The sequence below is a fragment of the Leucoraja erinacea genome, chromosome 37 (genome assembly GCF_028641065.1).
Source record: "Leucoraja erinacea ecotype New England chromosome 37, Leri_hhj_1, whole genome shotgun sequence".
Classification (NCBI taxonomy): domain Eukaryota; kingdom Metazoa; phylum Chordata; class Chondrichthyes; order Rajiformes; family Rajidae; genus Leucoraja; species Leucoraja erinaceus.
In genome coordinates, this window is record NC_073413.1 from 1,566,754 (window position 1) to 1,591,733 (window position 24,980).

Sequence of the window (24,980 nt, forward strand, 5' to 3'; positions counted from 1 at the left end):
TTTGCGCTGGGCCTCACTCTGACAATGGAGGAGGCCCAGGACAGAAAGGTCAGATTGGGAATGGGAGGGGAATGGCATGAATTCACAGCTTTATCCTGCGCTACTTAATCCAAGGGCAAGCAAACAAGCGGACAGACAGACAAAAGCAACAATTGTAGAGTGGAATAGATGACATTTCGGGTCGAGACCCTTCTTCAGCTGAGTCAGGGGAAAGAGGAACAAGAGATATAGACGGTACTAAGGACAAATGAATGGAAGAAAAGCCTATACTTCCCGTTTTCCTTTCTACTAGAAAGGTTTTAGGAACTAGAGTACCCCTAGTTCCTAAAACCCATTTCCATCACTGGTTTGGTTAGTGTCGTGCGGAGTACTTCATGAGCCTGATGGTTGTTGAAAGGAATGTTGTCCTATATTTCTGTCAAGTTGATTGCTTTTCTTATTTATTGAGCTTCATTTTTATGTGTGTTTATTACAGTATCTATTGACAAACCTGTTGGGCTGCTGCAAGTAAGAATTTAATCGTTGCGTTTTGGTATGACAAGAAAATATTCTTGATGCTTGGCATCAATAACTCCTTGTGTGTCGATGAATGGATGCAAAAGTTGATGGAAAGACTAGTGTAAATAAAAATGGGATTAATATAGGATTAGAGCAAATGGGTCGTTCACGGTTGGCACTGACTTGGTGCAGTGTCTCTCTCTGACTTTGCTTCTGTGTTTATCAGGGAGGATAACAAGGTTAATATGACTACGGTCAGGCAAGCGCCTCCACTGTCACACTGTGAAAACAGAGAGGATGAGACAGAGTTTCTTCCCACAGGCCATCAGGATTGTAAACTATTATCTCACCAGGGACTAATTTACTGTTGTGTTGTGTCTTAAAACATTTTTTTTTTTCTAAAATGTAAATACTGGTTCTGTTCTATTCTGTTATGTTGTTTTTGCACAATCCGCAGGCATTGCTGTTTTCATTTCACTGCACATCTTGTATGTGACAAATAAACTTGACTTGACTTGATTCGAGCAGATGAGAACCAAAGGATAGGGTGCTGGAATAACTCAGCTCGTCAGGTAGCATCTCTAGCGAACATTGATAGGTGACACCTTGGGAAGGATCCTGACCTGAAACATCACCTACCGTGTTCTCCAGACATGCTACCCGAGTTACTCCAGCACTTTGCGTCTTTTTTTTTGTAATCCAGCATCTGCAATTCTTTGTGTTGAGATCCAAAGAATATTGAACTGTTTAAGGTGGGGAGTAGCTGATGAACTAGACAAAGAATAAATCTTGGGTTTTGCTGATTGGTAGATGGTCAGTGAAGCCAGGGCAGTACCTCCATGTTTATGAAAATATATCTGTGAAAACAGTGCATAAATCTGAGAAGGGGTAAATAAATATACTACAGGTAACTGGATGCCACTGATGGGAAAGATGTATCTCCCCTTGTACTCCCAGGATTACATTGAAACCATATAGGTACAAGCACCCTGAGAACGCATATCTGAATGTACTAAAGAGTAGGCAGGAATAATGTTTAAGAAGGAACTGTAGATGCTGGAAAATCGAAGGTAGACAATGCTGGAGAAACTCAGCGGGTGAGGCGAAGGAAATAGGCAACGTTTCGGGTCGAGACCCTTCTTCAGACCAAAGATCCTATAGCGGAGCAAGATAGACCACTCCTGCTAAATGGGCTGACGTGTAGTACGCAATGGGCCTTTTTTTCATCCATCTCCGTAACCCGACCCCACTCGCAATGTAATCAACGTTGCGGGGGAACAGTTTGTGTTAATAAATTAAAATTCTGAAAATGAGGAGAAGCAATTTACCAAATAACTTTTATTTTTACGAGGATCTTTCCGTAACCGGCTTCCGTCTCTGCACTAGTATCTTTGCTCCGCTATGGGATCTTTGGTGCGGAGACGGAAGCCGGTTACGGAAATGGGGCCAAAAATTATCCATGAATCTGCCCATGACCGTACTACGCCTTTTTCGTCGAGTGATCTATCTTGCTTGCTATAGGATCTTTGCTTCAGACTGATGTGAGGGTGGGGGATGGGAAGAAGAAAGGAAGAGGCAGAGATAGTGGGAGAGCTGGGAAGGGGAGGAGAAAGCAGCTAATTTAGGGGCCCATTAAATCCCGCAGTATTTTTCTGGGCATTTGGGGGCACAAATCTACCGCAACGCGAACGTTCTAAACCAGCGCATTCCACAGGATCCCACTCGAAAGCTGATTTAAATGGCCATTAATTTACAGCAATTGAACACTAAATTCCTTCCATTTGGCCTATAAATTAATGTAAATGAGATTTAAAAATCATGTTTTATTGTGAATTCTTTGTGAACATTATTTGGACACTTAGGCTGTTTAAAAATGTTAATCATTTCTTAAGAAATGGATAGATGTTTAGATCTAGTAATTGAAGTTTGGAATTAGCTACAATTGGGTAACTAACTAATTATATGCTTTAATTTCAGGTCATCCAAGTAAGATTATTTTATATTTGTTTCAGAATGCTTCAATCTATGATAACTGAAAATTTCATTCAGTTCTCTTAATTTTTAAGAAGGTTATGGGCTCTTGACTGTCCACGATCACAGCTTTTTTGTTATGTCCATAGAAAATCAATAGGGAACAAGATGCTAATTTCTGACTATGAAAATGGCCATAACTTTTTTAATACTTGAGATATGAAAGTGAATTAGGTGTCAAATTAAATTTATTTTTATGCTTTATCTGATGGGATAAATTGCAGACTTGATTTTTAAAATCTCAAAATTTTGTAACATTGCTAGATAACAAAATGAAACAGTCACAGAATGCTTGGGTGAGTTATAATGTTTCCCATTGTGTGTTGCTAAAGTTTTAAAGTAATACTTGGTAAACGAATGACAAAACAACAATGGACTTTGAAGTGGTCATGCAAATTAAAAAGCAATTGCAATACCGATAAGGGTGCATTTTGATAGGAATGCGAGAGACCACATTATCCTTGCTGAATAAGGGGGTTGCACGTAAGGTCACTGGGTCATAGGGTTTGACGCACTGTGCCTCTCAATCCATCTGGAGGACATCCGTCACTTCCGGTATATGTTATTAATGCAAGAAACGGATACTTTCCTACCTGTTAAAAACCGCCAAAATGTTGAATTTTTACGCTGAAAAAAATTGTGGAAGTTGGGGTAAGTGTGAGAGACATGTACCCAACTTTAGAATTCCAAAAGTGAAGCGAAATGAAGGTAAAGAGAAGCAGAGCAGAAGGGACAACGGCAGCTAAAGTACTTGGTAAAGTACTGGCTGTTCCAGATTGTAAAGTACATTGGCCGTGCAGATATCGTAATTGAAAATATTGGGAATTATCGCGTTTGCTCATTGCATTTCATCAACAGTAAGGCATTATTTGTGTTTTTTCTTGATTCCTTTGGTATCTAAAAAGTCTCAGAAGTGATCAATGTGGCTGTAAATTTTTCTTCAGATGCGTTTTCATTTTGTATGTAAAAACCCACTTGAGAACCATGGGTGATTAAAATAAATTACAGCCAGATTTATCACTTCTGAAACTTTTTAGATGCCAAAGAAATCAAGAAAAAATACAAATAATGCCTTAGTTGATGAAATGCAGTGAGCAAACGGCCAATGTTTGCCAAGCACTCTGGCTGTTGTTGTCCCTTCAGCTACCATAATTTCTCCTCACTTTTGGAATTCTGAAGTAGGCTAAATGTCTCACACGCTTATCCCGATTTCCATAATTATTTGCAGCGCAAAAACTGACATTTTTGGTGGGTTTTTAACGGGCCCGCTAAGCTGGAATCAATGGTAAGTGCCTACCTGCAGTATATCGCGTGTAATCCATTTGGCGTAGCGTTGCAACAGTACGGGTCATGGGTCGTGACCTGACTGCCGTGAAAACTCCCTATAGGTGCAGGAATATAGTAGATGAGAGAGCTGAGATTATGTGTGCACAGCTCACAACGAAGCATGCATGCAGATTGTGTAGGAAAGAACAACAGACGCTGGTTTAAATCAAAGGTAGACACAAAATGTTGGTGTAACTCAGCGGGACAGGCAGCATCTCTGGAGAGAAGGAATGGGTGACCCATCCCTTCTCTCCAGAGATGCCTCCTGTCTCGCTGAGTTACTCCAGCATTTTGTGTTTACCACATGAAGTAATTATTATGGTTTATTGTTTGTACCTCGGTAAGATAAAGCACTAGAAATCTTGCACAAAGCATTGGTCTCCAGAGTGTGGAAGGGATATGAGGCACAGGAAAAGATGCAAAATAGAGACACAACGAGATTCCACACGGAAACAGGCCCTTTGACCCAACAAGTTTAACACCAACCTCTCATTTATACTGAGGTACTAATCCCACATTAATCCCATTTTTAAATTATTTCTATATTGCCATCAACTATCGCAGATTTTACAACTCCCCTACATACAGGTAATATACAGTTTAGTTTAGAGATACAGCGTGGAAACATGGCCTTGGCCCCACCGAGTCCACACTGATCAGCGATCCCTGCACTATAATGCTATTCTACGCACTCTAGGGACAATTTATACCAAGCCAATTAACCCACAAACTTGTTTGTCTTTGAAGTGTGGGAGAAAACCGACGATCTCGGAGAAAACCCACGCAGGTCACGGGAAGAGCCTGGGTCTCTGGTGCTGTAAGGCAGCAACTCTAGTTGCTCCACAGTGCCGCCACAGGGGCTAATTAACCTACTAGCCTGCCCATCTTTAAGATGGCAGGACACTGGAGCTCCGAAGGAGTGATACAGCGTGGAAACAGGCTCTTCGGCCCAACTTACCTACAACGGCCAAAATGGCCCTGCTACACTAGTCCCACGTGCCCTCATTTGGTCCATATCCTTCCATGTACCTGTTAAATGATTGTTAAATGACAGGATAGTCCCAGCCTCGTCTACCTCTTCTGGCAGCTTGTTCCATACACCTACAATCCTTTGTGTGAAAAAGTTACCTCTCAGATTCCTATAAAATCTTTTCCCCTTCACCTTAAATATATGTCCTCTGGTCCTTGATTCACCTACTCTGGGCAAGAGACTCTATTCCTCTCAAGATTTTATACACCTCAATAAGATCTCCCCTCATTCTCCTGCACTCCAAGGAACAGAGTCCCAGCCTACTCAACCTTTCCCTATAGCACTGTAGAAGGTCTGAAATATTGCTCTGAAATAGTCTGAAGAAGGGTTTCGGCCCGAAATGTTGCCTATTTCCTTCGCTCCATAGATGCTGCTGCACCCGCTGAGTTTCTCCAGCATTTCTGTCTACCTTCGATTTTCCAGCATCTGCAGTTCCTTCTTAAACACTTTCCCTATAGCTCACACCCTCTAGTCCTGGCAACATCCTTGTAAATCTTCTCTGTACTCTTTCCAGCTTGACAACATCTTTACTAGAACATAGTGCCAGACTGAACACAATACTCTAAATGCGGCCTCACCAAAGTCTAATGCAACTGCAACGTGACCTCCCAACTTCTATATTCAATACTCTGACTGATGAAGGCCAATGTGCCAAACACCTTTTTGACCACCCTATCTACTTGCGACTCGATTTTCAAGGAACCATGCACCTGCACTCCCGGATCCCTCTGCTCTAAACTCCCCAGAGGCCATCCATTCATTGTGTAGGTCCTGCCCTTAATGCAACACCTCACATTTCTCTGTATTAAACTCCATCAACTGAAAGGTCTGAATGACAAATAAAGGATTCAATTCAATTCATCAACCATTCCTCCTGCCCAGCTGGCCAATCGATCAAGATCCTGCTGCAATTTTTCACAACTATCTTCACTATCTGCAAAACCACCCACTTTTGTATCATCAGCAAACTTGCTAATCTTGCCATGTATGTTCTCATCCAAATCATTGATATAGATGACAAACAGTAACGGGCCCAGCACCAAACCCTGAGGCACATCACTCATCACAGGCCTCCAGTTTGAGAAGCAACCTTCCACCATCATCCTCTGGTTCCTTCCATGAAGCCAATTTTCTCGCCATTCAGCTATCTCTCCTTGGTCCCATGCGATCTAACCTTCCAGAGCAGCCAACCATGCGGAACCTTGTCAAATGCTTTGCTGAAGTCCATGTACACAACATCCAGAGCTCTGCCCTCATCAACCTTTTTGGTCACGTCCTCAAAAAACACAATCAGATTTGTGAGACACGACCTCCCACATACAAACCCATGCTGACTATCCCTAATCAGCCCTTGGCCGTCTAAATGCCTGTAAAAAACCCATACAGAGTGTGCAAACTCCACACAAACAGCACCTGAGGTCAAATTGAGCCTGTTCGCCTGTGCTGTGTTTCTGTGGCTCTATTGCCTGCGCCACTGTGCTGTCGAAACAATATATCTCTGAGGATGATACCACAACAGAAAATAAATGTGGAAATATTGAAGTTGGGGCAGTATATTCCCATAAAAAGAAAACTGAAGGGTGACTCCAGGGAGGTTTTTTAAGTTTGATCTTTACATACAGGGTATGGGTGAGTCTAATGCTTGTGCGTGTGAATGCAAATAATTGTAGCCAGGAATTCGTTTAGTCAGGGTGTGTGCCTGGAACGTGCTGCCCAGGGTGGTGTCTGAGAAGCTTTTAGATATGTACATGGCTATGTAGGTAATGGAGGGATGTGGATCATGTGCAAACAGATAAGATTAGTTTATCTTGTACACGGACATTGTGGGTTGGTGGGGCCATTCCTGTACTGTACTTTCCCATGATAGACTGAAAAAGCTGGAGTAACTCAGCGGGACAGGCAGCATCTCTGGAGAGAAGGAATATGTGAGATTTCAGGTCGAGACCCTTCTTCAGACTGAGAGTTGGGGAGGGGGAAACTAGAGGTATGTAAAGGTACAAAGAACAAATGAATTACATTTATGAAAATAATAAATCAAAGCCAGCAATGATGATCAAGGAAAGGTGGAGCCCACAATGGTCAAATGTTGGCTGTGGAAAAGGTGATGCAAACCGTGAAACCAAGCAGAATGGCAGTGTACCTAGTAGGCCAACTAAGGCGGGGGAGGGATGGAGAGAGAGGGAATGCAAGGGTTACTTGAAATTAGAGAAATCAATATTCATACCGCTGGGTTGTCAGCTGCCTAAGCAATATATGAGGTGCTGTTCCTCTGGTGTTTGGCCTCACTCTGACAGTGGAGGAGGCCCAGGACAGAAAGGTCAAAAAGTATTTTTCCATGCTCTCATGAAGCGAATGAAGGAATGATCCATAACTATGAGATAGGAAAATAGAAGTGCAATAGTGAGGTAAGGCAGGAGGCGGTGGAAAGTTGGACTGGAGATCTCCATCAGTGGTCTGTTTCTGCACCCGAACACTCTCTCTGTCTCTCTCATGGGAAAGGTCCATCACACTTTCTTTCAGCTCCCTTTTCCAACATTGTTATAACATGGAATGATTGTCTCCCAGTATCCCTGTGCTTTGCGCTAATCTCTGTTTTTAAGTGATATATAGTTTCTGTGCAATCTGAGATTTGTGTGCAATGTCTGGGCTTGCATGGAACTGAAACAATGTCATCAATGGGGCTGCTTGTGTGAAGAATGCCTAGGATAGACATCCACCCTGCTCAGACCTGTATGATATATTGCTCGACTTCTAATGGGGAAATTAGAAACTGTTTGAAGATTTTTGAAATATTTGGTCATATTGCCACAAAGTAAATTCAAATGTATCCAGTGGCAGCACCTTATGGCCCTGTACGAGTTCATTCCAAGAGCTCTCCCGAGTTTGCCCTGATTCGAACTCGGAGATTTACGGTAATGGCCACTCGTCACGGAGACGGTAAGCACAGAGAATGAACGTAGTGGGTACGTCGGAGCTCGGGGACGTCTCTTAGTGGCTCGTAACGCTAACGGCAGGTACTCGGTAAGACTCGCTAACAGCAGGTAAGACCAGGAAGACTCGTGAAGATTTTTCAACATGTTGAAAAAATGTCCACGAGAGCCCCGAGTACCGACAAGCGGCCATTACCGTAAATCTCCGAGTCCGAATCAGGGCAAACTCGGGAGAGCTCTTGGAATGAACTCGTACCGTGGGACAGGGCCATTACTATATTCTGTTGTGCTGCAGCAAGCAAGAATTTCATTGTCCTATCTGGGACACATGACAATAAACTCTCTTGACTCTTGACTTGACTTAAGGCCCTGTCCCACTTTCCCGAGTTACTCACGAACTCTCTCGAGTTTTCCCCTTGATTTGAACTCGGGGAATGAAGGTAGCGAGCTCGTAGGAGGCCGTAGGTGTCCGTTGATGTTTCGTAGCGGCTCGTAATGCCAGCCGCAGGAACTCGGGGCATCAGGTAAGTCGGGACGTTTTTTCAACATGTTGAAAAATGTCCACGAGTTAAAAAAAATAGCCCCACCTATGAACGGTTATTACCGTAATTCCCCGAGTTTGAATCAAGGGGAAAACACAGGAGAGTTTGTGAGTAACTTGGGAAAGTGGGACAGGGCCTTTATATATTAATTTAGGGCTTATGACAACAATTAGTGCCCATCCCTAATTACTCTTGAGAAGATGATAGTGATCTTCAGCCTCGAGTTACTGCAGCCCTTGTGATGAAGTCGTTCCTACGTAGCCACCGTCCTGCACACTGCATCTACAGTGCGCTGTTTAAAAGGGTGAATAAAAAGGTAATGAATGTTGTGCCAATCAACTGAACTGTGTTGTTGTGAAATAAAAACAAAATGCTGGAGGGCTTAGCGGCTTGGGAAGAGTTCCATGGAAAGAGAGGAAAAAAGCAGCTAATATTCCAGGCCAATCATCATCCGAGCTGGAGTACATAAGCAGGTATGCTTGCAGTTGTAGCAATTGGGGAGGAGGCAAAGATAATAAAGGGAATGTTTGCGATAGGGTGGGGCTCAAAGCCATCAAGGTGGCTGTGCTTTTGCAGACTAGTTAATACAGGACTGAGGGTAGCTGGAGATGTTTAAAGAAATGTAATGCTGGAATGTGAGGCAGGGCAAAGCGAAATGATACAAAATAAAAATCTCAACGTCAGCAGATCTGGTAGACAAAAGTGCTGGAGAAACTCAGTGGCTGTAACCTCACCCGCTGAGTTTCACCAGCACTTTTGTCTACCTTTGATTTTCTAGCATCTGCAGTTCCTTCTTAAACATCAGCAGATCTGGTATTGATTTCTTATGGTCACGTGTACGGAAATACAGTGAGAAACGATGTATACCAACCAGGAAGGGCATACGGTACTGCATGCAAAATATAATGTTGCAGCTACAGGGACAGTGCAGATAGAAAGGCGCAGGGGTGACAACAAAGGAGATCGGGAATACATGCTGAGTATATAGTAGCTTATGATGGGTCTGTTCAAGAACATAACAGCAGGGCTGAAACAGTTCCTGATCTGGCGGTAGGTGCTTCCACATTTTTGTGTTTTATGCCTGAGGGGAAGGGAGATGGAGTGTGAGTGGTCCTTGATTGTGTTGGCTGCTTTCCTGAAACAGTGCGAAGTGGAGTCGATTGTGGGAGGAGGCTGGTTTGTGAGGTAGATGCGTTATGGATTTGGCATTTCATCAATCCTTAAATGCCAATACAAATCTATTACAATCCTTCCAGTCCTTTAAATCTCTATTGAAAGTCTTATCTGGTTAGCTCGCTTTTGTTGAGAGAGGAAGTAATGGTTAATATTACAGGGGGATAACCTTACACACTATCTAGGACCAACACCTTGTATTTCGTACTAGTGGTCTGCAATCAAATGCTAAGAACATTACATTTTCCAATTTTGGGTAACGTTTAGGGTGGCGCAGTGGTAGAGTTGGTCCTTTACCACGCCAGTGACCCAAGTTCGATCTTGACTACGGGTGCTGTCTATATGGAGTTTGCACGTTCTCCTATGAACTTCTCTGCATGGGTTTTCTGCAGGTGCTCCAATTTCTCCTATATTCCAAAGATGTATAGATTTATAGGTTAATTGGCGTTAATTAGTTGTAAAATTGTCCCTGGTGTGTTAGATAGTGTTGGTGTACGGGGTGATCTCTGGTCGATGGGGACTCGAAAGGCTGAAAGGCCTGTTTATGCGCCTTCTCTCGAAGGTAAAGTCTAAAGCCTCTCTTCCAGTGTGTATCTTCCTCCCCCCCCAACCACTCCTCTTCAGATGTTTCCATTTGATGCACCTGCTGTGCACACATTTCACCCACAGGCTTATTTCCCGCCACATGATGTTCTGATTCCATCTGCCTTCACTTTCTCTACAATAGTTTGCATTATCCCTTCCTTATCTGATGCTAGAGGTGGTGGCCTTTGAGTTCCTGTTTTTCATCCTCCGAGCTCCTCCACCTTCATCCTCTTCCCTCATCCAGTTTCTGCATCTTTTTCGAGAGCCGCCTCTTTTTCTCAGCCTGCCTGCTCTACCTATCATCCAACTGCTTTATCTGCCATCTCCCTCCCTTGCGTTCCACTACCTGATTCAATTTGCCTGTTCTTCACCTTTCCTCCATCCACCCATCACATCTGGCCCCTGTCTCACCACTCTCCCTCTCTTTTACACGCTAGCTATCTCCCCTCTCCACACATTGTCCTGATTCACTCTTTCATTAGGAGGGGTGTGATGGGGAGAATGATGCATTCATCACACAAACCAGCCTTCTCCCCAAATCAAATGGGTTTGAGAGGGAAAGATGATTGAATGGCAGAGTAAACTTGAGGGGCCGAATGGCCTAATTCTGCTCCTATAACTTATGAAATGATTTGGACCAAATTAGGACTCTTCATTTCTGCCCCCACAGAGGTTGCCCAACCTGCTGAGTTTCTCCACGGATTGTAACTCTTGATTCAAGCACCTACAATCTCGTGTGCCTCCTGACACAAGAAAGACAAGAGTTTGATATCTGAAATTTAGAGGCCCTTCCGACGTGATGAAACTTGTGCTTCTGCAAACTTTGTGATAAAGGCCCTCCCACAAATACTCTCACTAAAGTATTGTGTAACCAGAACAACCTGTTTTCTCTCTGTCTCTCCATCCCCATCTCCAACTGCAAATATTTGTATCCTGGGTCTTGTTTACAGCTTTGGTGGTCACTTACAGTAGACGCAATGAACCGCAGATGCTGTTTACAAAAAAAGTGCTTGAGTAACTCAGTGGGTCAGGCAGCATCTCTGGAGAACATGGACACAGAGTGCTGGAGTAACTCAGTGGGTCAGGCAGCATCTCTGGAGAACATGGATAGGTGACAATTTGGGTGAAGACCCTTTTTCAGACAGGTAAAAGCTGGAAGAGAGATGGGGCAGGACAAAGCATGGCAAGTGATAGGTGGATACAGGGGAGGGAGTATTTTGATTGGAAGATGGTTGGGTAAACGCCAGAGATGATGACAATATTTATTTCTGAGTGACGTGTTGAGTGTTTGTGACGCTTTCCATTTCGTACAATTTTTATTTTGTGATTAATATTCTGTAAAGAGCCTGTCCCACTTGGACGACCTAATCCACGAGTTTAGAAGACCCTAGACGAGTTGAAAAAAATGTCGTCATGTTGACTCGTCAAAGTAAAAGACCTCCTACAACTATGTCTACGACCCCCTACGACTATGTCTATGACCCCCTACGACCCCCCTTGACCTCAGTCTTCCACAACTAAGACCAACTACGACTAGCTACGAGTGGAAAATGATCACATGATAAAATTATGTCATGTTTGCATTTTATTTCTAGGGCCAGTTACCAACCTACGACCACCTACGAGTAAAAAGTATCAATTTTTTCCATGCCGACGACCCATCACGACCTACCTACGAGTAAAAAGTATCAATTTTTTCCATGCCGACCTTTTTGTTTACTCGTGGACATTTTTTATCAGGCTGGAAAAAATGCCGCGACCTACTTGAGGCCACGAGTACGCGGAGACCATCATGAGCATGAGGAAGAGTTACAAAGATCTCCTACGGCCTCGTGGCGACCATGCTGCGAGTATGAGTCAAGGGCAAACTCAGCAGAGGTCGGCAATAAGGTCGTGAAAGTGGGACAGGGGCTTATCTTGTGTTTCTGGAACTACAGACACGCAAGCAGAGGGAAGGCTCTGTGCTGATAAAGTGCTGATAAAGTTTTAGTTTGTCTGCCTCATTGTTCATTGTTAACCGCTGTGACGTGATTGTTCCAGATATTTTCCAGTCTAACACAGTAGCTTGGGGCTTGTGGCATTTGCGATGTTGTAGTAAGTCAAGCTGGACTTTCCAGTTTTGGGTGTGCTGATGCTGAATGTTAACATTTAGCAGGAGTGTGTCCAGTGTTCATGTTGCTCTCTGGAGGAATGAGCAGCCACACAACCCGCAATGCTGCAAATGGAACGGAATAAGGTAGAATGAAAAAGAAACATCCCCATGTCTGACCTAACGATGCAAGGTACATCTGCTACATCGTGAGCGGGTGATAGACGACAGGTATTGTGGAAAGCTACATTTTGGTGGTATGTCGAGTGACGGTTTTGTGAGGATTCAATTATCCTAATATAGATCAGAGCAATGTTGGAGCACAGAGATGTCACCAAACCCACAGCTAACAATGGCTTGTTTCCTTTATCACCATTACTTTTCTTGCATATCTTTCATTAATTTGATGTAATTCGAGTTTCACTGTACACGTGACAATAAACTGACTTTGCTTTTGATCTATATCTCTCTAGGTCACCGTCTATATCTCTTGTTTCTCTTTCTCCCGACTCTCAGTCTGAAGAAGGGTCTCGACCCGAAAAGTCACCTATTCCTTTTCTCCTTTTCTCCTAGCTTTTTTGTGTTCAAGAAGGAACTGCAGATGCTGGAGAATCGAAGGTAGACATAATTGCTGGAGAAACTCAGTGGGTGCGGCAGCATCAAGCGATGCTGCCGCACCCGCTGAATTTCTCCAGAAATTTTGTCTACCTAGTTTTTTGTGTCTATTTTGTTAAGGAAAATTGCGGAGATCACTTTGGTACCGTCCCAAACAAGAGGAAGGTATTGTTCAATCAGCTTATGGGGCATTATTGTTCTACAGTAGGACAAATGGACTGTTTCGATGGCTGTGATTGAAGTGAACAAGTCATCTGCTTCTGATGGAACGTGTCTTAGGTTGCTGAAGGAGGTGGCACTGGTTGTTAGAAAGAAGGTGGCTGTAAATTTCCAGACCTCCCTTGATAAATAGATGCTGTCAGAAGTCTGGAAAAAGTAATTCCTTGCTCCGAAAGGAGTGCGCAGACATGCCGGAAAACTATGAGCTAGTTATTTTAACCTGTGTTGCGGGACGGCTTTAAGAAATGGTGAAATTAATGTGCTCAAAGTTTGAGATAAGAGAACCAGTATTGACTTGTTTAAGGCATGCCATATCTGACTAGTCCAATTATCTATTTTTTAATGAGTCAAACAAAAATTTGACGAAAGGAACAAGAATATTACTTAAGAAGACACAAGCAACCAACTATCTGTGTCCAACAGAGATGCTGCCTGACCTACTGAGATAGTGAGTCAAGAGTGTTTTATTGTCATATGTCCCGAAACAAAACAAGAAAATTCCTACTTGCAGCAGCAAGTTACTGCAGCACTTTTTTTTTTTTAACTGAATATTATTTTTACAGATTACTCCCAGGTTGTGACAGTTCCATCCCTGAGAGCTGTTAGTACCCTGAACAGTTTACATATTGAATATGTGACTGCCAATCAATATATTTGAATAAAATAAGGTTAACCAAGTGTAGTTAAACAACAACGTTTAACTCGACCTTTCAGGCTTTTCTGCAAGAAGCAATGATTTTGCCCTCGAACCACATTCCCACAACAGCCAACAAATCCATCCCGCTGGTGTCCCAAACACTCATTGGTATGTGCAGGCTGAACACGCCGGGCAGTCGAAGCCTGGGGCAGAGCTGTATGGATTTTCAGAAGGCGTTTGAGCTTCTGCACCAAAGGCCTGATTAGGAGAACTGAGCCCCATTGAATTTGAGCTTCAGTAGAAACATGGATGGGAAAATGGCTTCAAGATAGAAAGCAGAGAATGGTGGTAGATGGTGTTTTTGAAATTAGGGGGGGGTCTGGATTGTGGTGTCCTCTTGGGGATAAGCACATAAAGCTGGAGTAACTCAGCGGGACAGGCGGCATCTCCGGAGAGAAGGAATGGGTGACGTTTTGGGTCCTGACCAGATTCCTCCCCCCCCCCAAGTTATATTCAGTCTGAAGAAGGGTCCAAACCCTGTTCTCCTGGGATGTCCTGTGTCCTCTGGGTCCATTATTTAATGACTTACTTTTGCACGTAAGGATAACATTTCCAAACATGCAGATGAAGTAAGGCTTGGAATTGTATGAAGTGAAGAGGATGGTTGCAGACTATATGAGCCTGAGGCTGGCGGCATTGGGCAGGCTAATGGCAGAGGAAGTTTTAACAAAGTGAAGCGCAAAGTGGTGAACTTTTGGCCGATGGGAAATGGAGAGGCAGTGTCGACAAAAAGGCAATATTCCAAAGCCTGCAGGAAACAGAGGTATCTTGATGCAGAAGAAGCATAAATCCTTGAGGGGCAAGGTCTGCTGAGTGACTGGTTTCAGTTTTAGTTTTAGAGATACAGCGCGGAAACGGGTCCTTCGGCCCACATGGTCTGTGCCGACCAGCGTTCCCTGCACATTAACACTATCCTACACCCACTAGGGACAATTTTTGCATTTACCAAGCCAATTAACCTGCAAAACCTATTAAGTCAAATGGGATCCTTGGGAATCATAATGAGAAACCCATCATACAAAATGGATGTGGCGAGGACGTTTCCACCAGTAGATCATCGCCCCAGAATAAAAGGACATATCTTTAGAAACGAGATGACGAGGAATTTCTTTGGTCAGAGGGGGGTGAATCTGTGGAATTCATTGCCACAGAAGGCCCAGGCCAAGTCAATGGATATTGTTAAGGTGGAGATTAATAGATTCTTGATTGGCGTGGGAGTCAGGGGTTATGGGGAGAAGGAGTTGGAGGATGAGAAAGATCAGCCATGATTGAATGGCGGAGTAGACTTGATGGGCCGAATGGCCTAATTCTGCCCCTACAACTTATGAACATGACGTTTCGGGTCATGATCCTTTCTTCAGACTGATTTCCCCCCCCCCCCACAAATTACATTCAGTCTGAAGAAGGGCCCTGACTCTGTTCTCCAGGGATGTTGCCTTACCCGCTGAGTTACTCCAACACTTTGTGAATTTTTGTAAACTAGCATCTGCAGTTTGTCGTTTCTACAAAAGCAGGGAGTTATTTTTGGATCTATGTAAAGCAATGGTTAGGCCACAGCTGGAGTATTGTGTGTAGTTCTGGGAGTTTTACTTTAGGATGTGGGTGAAGGTCCTGGAGTGGATGTGGAGAAACATTGCTGGAAGAGCTCCAGGGATTTAGACGGGAAAACTTGGACTTTTGCAGGAGCATCGTAGGTTGATTGAAGATTAAGACATGGATGTGATCTTGACTTGTTTGTATTGCATGGGTAGAGGACAACTGTTCATTCAGAAGATGGTAATGGCCGCGGGGCAATTACCATCGCCCGCCGGGGGCTTTGACTTTGACTCTGACATCGGGAGGGGAATGGGAAGTCCAGGGGAGAGATAAGTCTTTGCCTCCCATCACAGCGAGGAGGAGATGCGCTGTGATGGATGTCTGTGTAAATTGCGTTGTGTCTTGGTTCTTTTTTGTGTGTATGACTGCAGAAACAACATTTTGTTTGAACCTCAATGGGGTTCAAATGACAAATAAATTGTATTGTATTGTATTGTATTGGAGAAGGGTCTCGACCTAAAACTCCTATCCCTTTTCTCCAGAGATGCTGCCTGACCTACTGAGTTACTTCAGCATTTTGTGTCCATCTTTGGTGTAACCCAGCATCTGCAGTTCCTTCCTACACAGTTCTTATAAGAGGATGATTTAAAGACCGGAATGACAGGTTCAAACTGTTGTGCAAAAGATAAAGAGGATATGCAAAAATTATCTTAAACAAGTAGTTGCTTTGTTTCTCATTGATTGAAAGATACAGCATGACGAAAGATTCTTTGGCTCACCGAGCTCACGTCAACCTTCAATCGCCTGTGCTATCCCACTTTCTCATCCACTCCCCACACACAAGGGGCAATTGTTACAGTGGCCAGTTAACCTACAAACCCGCACGTCTTTGGGATCTGTGAGGTCCACAAGAAACCCACGTGGTCACAGGTAGAACATGCAAACTCCACACAGACAGCACCCGAGGTCAAGATCGAACCCGGGTCTGTAGCACTGTGAGGTAGCAGCTCCACCAGCTGCAGCATTGGACCACCCTCGAGTTGTCTTTTAAAATTTGCCATTAGTATTAAAAATATACATCTTCTAGATGCGCTGGGACGCATCCTCAGTGATGTGACCTGGGGTCATTGGGTGTTTCGGGTCTCACAACATCAGACACCCTCGCCCAGGCAACCCAGCCGGGGTTGATCAGGGCCCGACCTGCGTCCCAGCAGCAACCGCCCACGGATCAGCCATCTTAATAACCACTCTGCGGGGGTTGGGAGACTCTAGTGCATGGAGGGACTGGGCTCTGTGGGGCGAGTCCTGGCCGGCCTCCTCCTCCGTCTCACCAGGTTGAAGGCCCCTGCGCTGCACCTCTTTCTCCCTCTCCGAGCACTTCATTCTCGCCTGATGGTTTTTTAGGCCATGGTGGTTCATTAGGCCTTTCCGTAGCTTTATTGGGTGACTTTCTCACGAAAGAAATAGGGATTGTGAAAAGAAAATCCTGATTTTTCAAATTGAAATTTGTACAAGCATTTGCAAATAATTTGAGTGTATGAGGAAAGATTAGAGAAAAGGGACCTGTTTATACTTGATCGGTGGAATGGCTTCCCGTGGTATTATAGTTCTGCCACTGTTTGTTAGGGTCCAGACCTTTGCTTGTATCCAGAAACTTTGTTTTTTTTATCCAGCGTTTGCCCTTTTCAAACGTATGATTTTTCTAAAGAGGTACTCTAAAGTTATAAAAGGAGAAATATATATAGATGTTATTTGTGGGCTCACAGAAGGTGTTTGATTATCTGTGATTATTACATTTTTCACTATAGTAGAAACTCTTGGGTTTGGAAAAAAAAAAATTGATCCAAGAAATTGTTTATGTCACTGCGTTCAGCGTGTGAGGATAAAGGTAGACAAAAATGCTGGAGAAACTCAGCGGGTGAGGCAGCATCTATGGAGCGAAGGAAATAGGTGACGTTTCGGGTCGAGATCCTTCGTTAGACTTATGTGAGGGTGGGGTGGGGGGGGGAAAGAAGAAAAGAAGAGGCGGAGAAAGTGGGCCGTGGGAGAGCTGGGAAGGAGAGGGGAAAGAAGGAGAAAGCAGGGACTACCTGAAATTGGAGAAGTCAATGTTTATACGGCTGGGGTGTAAACTACCCAAGCGAAATATGAGGTGCTGCTCCTCCAATTTACTATAATGGTAATGGTAGGTTTTGAAATTGGCAGGTTGTGACTACTGTGATCTGTGAAGATTTGTGTTGCAACTATGGTTCCTTGCTGGATTAATAATTGACTTGGATGATTCAGAAAGCTGTGCCTAAATTTGCCAATGATGACGATGGATAGTATTCCAAGCACTACAGAAGGAAGCATTAAATTACAAGCACATAAAAATACAGCAAATCTTTGGAAAGAAAAGTGCATTTTAAATGGTGAAAAGGGGATTTGCAGGTATTCCAGGATTGCTTTGTTTAAGAAGGAACTGCAGATGCTGGAAATTCGAAGGTAGACAAAAATGCTGGAGAAACTCAGCGGGTGAGGCAGCATCATAGATGCTGCCTCACCCGCTGAGTTTCTCCAACATATTTGTCTACCCAGGATTGTTTTGCATCTTTTTAAGTATCATGTAACTGCACTGAAATTAACCACGAAGGCTGTACAAAGCTAAATGCACAGAGGTAAATGCTCAGTTGTTTACACATCAAGAACCTGAGGATATAGATTTAAGGTGAGAGCGGGAAGATTTAGTAGTAATTTGAGGGGAATTTTTTTTTACTGCTGTTTGTGTGTATGTGTGGCAAGCTTCCAAGGAAGTTGTTGAAACATAGAAACATAGAAAATAGGTGCAGGAGGGGCCATTCGGCCCTTCGAGCCAACACCGCCATTCATTGTGATCATGGCTGATCGTCCCCTATCAATAACCCGTGCCTGACTTCCCCCCATATCCCTTGACTCCACTAGCCCCTAGAGCTCTATCTAACTCTCTCTTAAATCCATCCAGTGACTTGGCCTCCACTGCCCTCTGTTGCAGGGAATTCCATAAAATCACAACTCTCTGGGTGAAAAAGTGTTTTCTCACCTCAGTCTTAAATGACCTCCCCTTTATTCTAAGACTGTGGCCCCTGGTTCTGGACTCGCCCAACTTTGGGAACATGTTGAGCAGGTACAATAACAGCATTTAAAAGATCTGAACAGCATTTAAATGGTCTGAAGAAGGGTTTCGATTCGAAACGTTGTATATTTCCTTCGCTCCATAGATGCTGCTTCACCCGCTGAGTTTCTCCAGCATTTTTGTCTACCTTTAAAAGATAGTTGGACAGGAACATGGATAGGGAAGGTTTAGAGAGATATGGCAAATTGAACCAGCTTAGGTGAGGTTTCTTGATCATGAATGAGTTGGGTCGAAGGGCCTCTTTCTTTGCTGTGTGACTACAAGGCTAACGTGCGTCAGAAGGTTACTGCAATAAGAGGGCATGGGGGTGAGAATATTATACTGACATGGATAACTAATTGGCTCCAGAGTTGGAATACCAGTGGGATGTCCTGAGGATCTGTGACCTCAGCTATTTACAATACATATTATTGAAGTGATTCGATGCACTGTGGCAAAAGTTGCAGCTGATAAAAAGATCAGCAGGTGAACAATTTATGAGATCACAGCCTGTAAAAGAATGTAGCTAGGTTACGGGCAAGGAATTGGCAGGTTTAGTATGGTAGAGTCATAGGTAGACAAAAGTGCTGGAGAAACTCAGCGGGTGCAGCAGCATCTATTCAAAAATTTCAAAAATTCCCCTCCAGAAATTATGCAATTTTATACACACGCACGCATTGTTAAAGCAAAATAAACATCAGGGATCCAAGCACTGATCCCTAAGGCACACAAGTAATCACAAATTTCCAATGGCCAAAACAACCCTCCATCATCAACTTGCCTAGGATCCCACGGGCTTTAATCTTTTAAACCATTCTCCCACATGGGACCATGTCACAAGCCTTGGAGAAGATCTATGCCCCTCAACATAGTACACTTCATGGGAAAATGTCCCAGCCTATCCAGTCTCTCCCTATAACACAAGCCCTCCAGTCTCAGCAACATCCCGGTGAACCCGTCCTGTACCGTGTGTAGGAAGGATCTGCAGATGCTGGTTCAAACCAAAGACAGACACAAAATGCCGGAGCAGTTCAGCGGGACAGGCAGAATCTCTGAAGGAAGGGGCCTCGCCTGAAACGTCACCTATTCCCAGCCTACTCAACGGGTCGGCGTTTAGCTCAGACCCTCTAGTCCTGGCAACATGCTCGTAAAACTTCTACGTACCCGTTCCAGCTTCAAAACATTTTTCCTACAACACGGTGCCCAGAACGGAACACAATACTCTAAACGTGGCCCCACCAAGGTCTTATTCAACTGCAACATGACCTACCAACTTCTATACTCAATACTCTGGCTCAGAAAAGGGGCCAAAAGCCTTTTTGACCACCCGATCTCCCTGCGACTCCACCTTCAAGGAACCATGTACCTGCACTCCTAGATCCCTCAGCGGTAGAGTTACTGCCTTACAGCGAATGTAGCGTCGGAGACCCGGGTTCAATCCTGATTATGGGTGCTGTCTGTATGGACTTTGCACGTTCTACCCTTGACCTGCGTGGGTTTTCTCCGGAATCTTCGGTTTCCTCCCTCATTCCAAAGACGTACAGGTTTGTCGGTTAATTGGCTTGGTAAATGTAAAAATTGTCCCTCGTGGGTGTAGGATAGTGTTAATGTACGGGGAGTGTTAATCGTTGGTCGTCGCGGACCCGGTGGGCTGAAGGGCCTGTTTCCGTGCTGTATCTCTAAAGTAAACTAAACCAGGCTGGTGCTAACAGGCACAAGCTTGCACTCTCTCTCTCTTCTTTTGATCTCCCCCATGAGCTCAAGTTTCATACACATCATAGCGCCTCACATTCCACCAATGCACAAGATCCCACATAAGAGATTAGTATACAAACTTAAAGCACACGGCATTGGGGGTTCAGTATTGATGTGGATAGAGAACTGGCTGGCAAACAGGAAGCAAAGAGTAGGAGTAAATGGATCCTTTTCACAATGGTGGGCAGTGACTAGTGGGGTACCGCAAGGCTCAGTGCTGGGACCCCAGCTATTTACAATATAATATTAATGATCTGGATGAGGGAATTGAAGGCAATATCTCCAAGATTGCGGATGACACTAAGCTGGGGGGCAGTGTTAGCTGTGAGGAGGATGCTAGGAGGCTGCAAGGTGACTTAGATAGGCTGGGTGAGTGGGCAAATGTTTGGCAGATGCAGTATAATGTGGATAAATGTGAGGTTATCCATTTTGGTGGCAAAAACAGGAAAGCAGACTATTATCTAAATGGTGGCCGACTAGGAAAAGGGGAGATGCAGCGAGACCTGGGTGTCATGGTACACCAGTCATTGAAAGTAGGTATGCAGGTGCAGCAGGCAGTGAAGAAAGCGAATGGTATGTTAGCTTTCATAGCAAAAGGATTTGAGTATAGGAGCAGGGAGGTTCTACTGCAGTTGTACAGGGTCTTGGTGAGAACGCACCTGGAGTATTGCGTACAGTTTTGGTCTCCAAATCTGAGGAAGGACATTATTGCCATAGAGGGTGTGCAGAGAAGGTTCACCAGACTGATTCCTGGGATGTTAGGACTGTCTTATGAAGAAAGACTGGATAGACTTGGTTTATACTCTCTAGAATTTAGGAGATTGAGAGGGGATCTTATAGAAACTTACAAAATTCTTAAGGGGTTGGACAGGCTCTATGCAGGAAGATTGTTCCCGATGTTGGGGAAGTCCAGGACAAGGGTTCACAGCTTAGGGATAAGGGGGAAATCCTTTAAAACCGAGATGAGAAGAACTTTTTTCACACAGAGAGTGGTGAATCTCTGGAACTCTCTGCCACAGAGGGTAGTTGAGGCCAGTTCATTGGCTATATTTAAGAGGGAGTTAGATGTGGCCCTTGTGGCTAAGGGGATCAGAGGGTATGGACAGAAGGCAGGTACGGGATACTGAGTTGGATGATCAGCCATGATCATATTGAATGGCGGTGCAGGATCGAAGGGCCGAATGGTCTACTCCTGCACCTAATTTCTATGTTTCTACAATGCGTGTTTATTTGTTGCTCTGACCCGTGTTGGGAGTTTGGCCGGCCACCAATCAACAAATCCAATCATACTATACATTTGGTCAACAGTGAAGCAGCTGGTAGATCGATCGTAACCTCAGTTGCTGCACGAGTGGAGTTTGCACACTCCTTGTGACCGCGTGGGTTTCCTCCAGGTGTTCTGGTTACTTGCCATATCCCAAAGACGTGCAGATTTTTAGGTTAATTGACCTCTGTAAATTGCCCCTGCAGTCCAGCCTTGGCTTTCCCTTTCTGAAGCCAACAATCGGCTCTTTGTGCCACTACTGAAGTTTAGAAGGATGAGAGGGAATCACATTGAAACATATAAGATTGTTAAGGGCTTGGACACACTAGAGGCAGGAAACATGTTCCCGATGTTGGGGGAGTCCAGAACCAGGGATCACAGTTTAAAAATAAGGAGTAAGCCATTTAAAACGGAGACGAGGAAACACTTTTTCACACAGAGAGTGGTGAGTGTGGAATTCTCTGCCTCAGACTCTGACTCTGGATGGTTTCAAGAGAGAGCTAGATAGGGCTCTTAAAGATAACAGAGTCAGGGGATATGGGGAGAAGGCAGGAACGGGGTACTGATTGCGGATGATCGCATTGAATGGCAGTGCTGGCTCGAAGGGCCGAATGGCCTACTCCTGCACCTATTGTCTATTGTCTATTGAATCAGATTATCAATCTCCCTTTTGCACTCACTCATTGCTAACCACTATTTATAATGACGATTGTATTGCTTGAGAATTAAAGATGGCATTGGCGTTATGTCTGGCTACACAGTCACGGATATAGAGAGAGTAGAGCAGGGGACGGAGCACACAGCCATGAGGTGGCCCTGTGCTGATGGCCAGCGAGGAGGAGGTGTTGCTGCCAGTCCCCACTGATTGAGGTCTGTTTGTGAGGAAGTCGAGAGTGGAACTGCTCATAGAATTTGATGATTATTTGTGTAGAAAGGAGCTGCAGATGCTGGTTTCTACCGAAGATAGACACAATGTGCTGGAGTAACTACATGGGGCAGGCAGCATCTCTGGAGAATAAAGATGGATGGCATTTTGGGTTGGAACCCTTCTTCAGACTGACGCGGTTGGAATACCAAACTTGCTTATTGAGGAAGCGGGGAGTCTGCAGACAGGTTGGGAGAGTGAGCAAAGAAGTGGCAGGTGAAATACAGTGTAGCAAAGTGTACAAGTCAAGCACTTTATAGAAGGAATAAGGGCATGGACTACTTTCTCAAGGGAGAGACTATTCATAATTGGAGGTACAAAGGGGCTTTGGAGTGTTGGTACAGGATTCCCAAAATGGTTAATTTGCAGGTTGAGTCAGTAGCAAGGAAGGCAAATGCAATGTCAACATTCATTTTGAGAGGACTAGAATATAAACGCAAGGATGTAATACAGAGGCTTTATAAGGAGCTGGTCCGGGCACATTCAGAATATTGTGAGCAGTTTTGCGCCCCATATCCGAGGACGGATGTGCTGGTGTTGGGAAGGTCCAGAGAACGTTTACGAGAACGATCCCGGAGATGATTGGGTTAACATATGAGGAGAGTTTGAAGGGGCCGGGCCTGTCTGTACTCGCTGAAACTTAGAAGCGGACCTCATTGAAACCCACCGGGTAATGAAAGGCCTGAATAGAGTGGATGTGGAGAGATTGTTCCCAGTCGGCTCAATTCTGAAGGAACTAAATGGGATAAAAATAAACTTAAAACATGTGGAGGCAAAACAAAATGCCATGCTTGTGCTTCTCTCCCTTCGCAAATAACTGAAAAAATAAGAATGTACTGTTCATTTCCAGAGTGAAAACTCCATCAAATAATCTAAAGAATAACAAAGCTGTGTGGCTGGGATCCCCACACAACTTGCTGGAGATGCTGCCTGTTCAGACACGAGGGACCCTGCATGTTTTATCACATTCTATACGTGCGAAACAGGATTTATATTTAAGTCATTTCCAATAAACAAGTAACAGCTCTTTACTCACTCGCTCAAGTGTCACCACGCCTCGTATTAAAACTTGTCGACCACATGAGAAGGCGGATTTCACTTGCAATTCCAAACGGAGATTGAAGCAATCATGCGGTTCTCAAAGAAATCGCTCAGATTGTGAAGCGTTTGACACACAAAAGACACATTGATCATGCAAAAACATGCATTTAATCACCCCCACATCACTATTCCAATCTCCATTAGTAGGTATGTTACAAAACCTACCTGAATCGTCATTAGGAATCTGCCCTCAGCCAGGCCCGCGATTTTGGCGCTGTTTGGAGGGGGCGGGTTTAAAACGCGATTTTTACTAGGCTGTACTAATCGCGCATGTTCAGCCTAGTAAATCATTAACGAAAAATCGCTGCAAGACCCGGTCGCAAAAGGTTTTATTAGTTTTATAGGCCTCGATAATATAGTTCTAATAGTTTTAAAATTACTGTTTCATTTCGCAATCTCTCGCAGCCCCAGGGTTTTATAGAGCAAACAATTAAAGGTATGTACCTTATTTTTACATTAAATGGGGCATATATATAACCCTATATATCAAATTATCTATAACGAATAGCTCATTTTGGGCTTTTTATATCCCGCAGTATTTTTCTCGGCACTTGAGGGCACTAATCTAGCGCTATGTCAACGTTCTAAACCGGCGCGTTCCACATGAACCCACTAGAAAGCCGATTTAAATGGGCATTTATTTACAGCAATTGAACACTAAATTCCTTCCATTTGGCCTATAAATTAATGTAAATTAGATATAAAAATCATGTTATATTGTGAATTATTTGTGAATAATCTTTGGACACTTAGGCTATTTAAAAATGTTAATCTTTCCTTAAGAAATGGGCGTTTGATTATCCAAGATCACAGCTTTTTTGTAATGTCCATTGAAAATCAATAGGGAACAAGATGCTAATTTCCGAGTATGAAAATGGTCATAACTTTTTTAATACTTGAGATATGAAAGTGAATTTGGTGTCAAATTAAACTTATTGTTATGCTTTATCTGATGGGATAAATTGCAGACTTGATTTTTTAAATCTCAAAATTTTGTAACATTGCTACCATTAGCATTTAAAAGTTAGGAGGCATCCTGGTTGGTGGCAGGGTGACCTACATTCCCCCCCCCCCCCCCCCCCCCCCCCCCACTCCAATTTAAATGCATGCCCTCCAGTTTCTGTAAGAAGGAACTGCAGATGCTGGCTTAAACCATAGATAGACACAAAAAGCTGGAGAAGTGTCTTGATCCAAAACGTGGCCCATTCCTTCTCTCCAGAGACGCTGCCTGTCCCGCTGAGTTACTCCAGCTTTTTGTGTCTATCTCAAGTTTCTGTACCTGTTTTCTTTTGCTGTTCCTCATTTCTCACACTGGTGTGGATGATTGCAACCTTCACGTGGTCCGCCTTGTTTCGACGAGTGCACAATCAAATAAAATCAAATAGAACAAGTTGTCCTACAACCTTAGTCTGTGCACGCCATACGCAAGAAGAAGAAGAAGAAGATTTCTCACATCAGTGCTGACACCTCTCTTTCTGTTCTCTTTCTCCCGGGCTCTCCTCATTCTCAACACCCATACCTCCCCGTGGTTGTT

The 24,980-nt window shown here is 44.0% G+C and overlaps 1 protein-coding gene across 3 annotated transcripts in view; it reads left to right on the plus strand.

Moving 5' to 3' along the window:
• mgat3b (beta-1,4-mannosyl-glycoprotein 4-beta-N-acetylglucosaminyltransferase b) overlaps window positions 1-24,980 on the plus strand; it is a 79,018-nt gene that overhangs the window by 14,728 nt on the left and 39,310 nt on the right. The window contains exons 1-2 of one of the 3 annotated variants that reach the window (XM_055663009.1): window positions 8,939-9,407; window positions 11,711-12,435. The exons of 1 other annotated variant lie outside the window; for it this stretch is intronic. Coding sequence is in view for 1 of the 2 variants with exons in the window: in XM_055663007.1 (XP_055518982.1) it covers window positions 9,352-9,407 (56 nt within the window). In the remaining variant the exon portion in view is untranslated. Of the gene's footprint in view, window positions 1-8,938; window positions 9,408-11,710; window positions 12,436-24,980 lie in introns of those variants that run through there. One more of the 3 variants, XM_055663007.1, reaches the window with a different exon arrangement.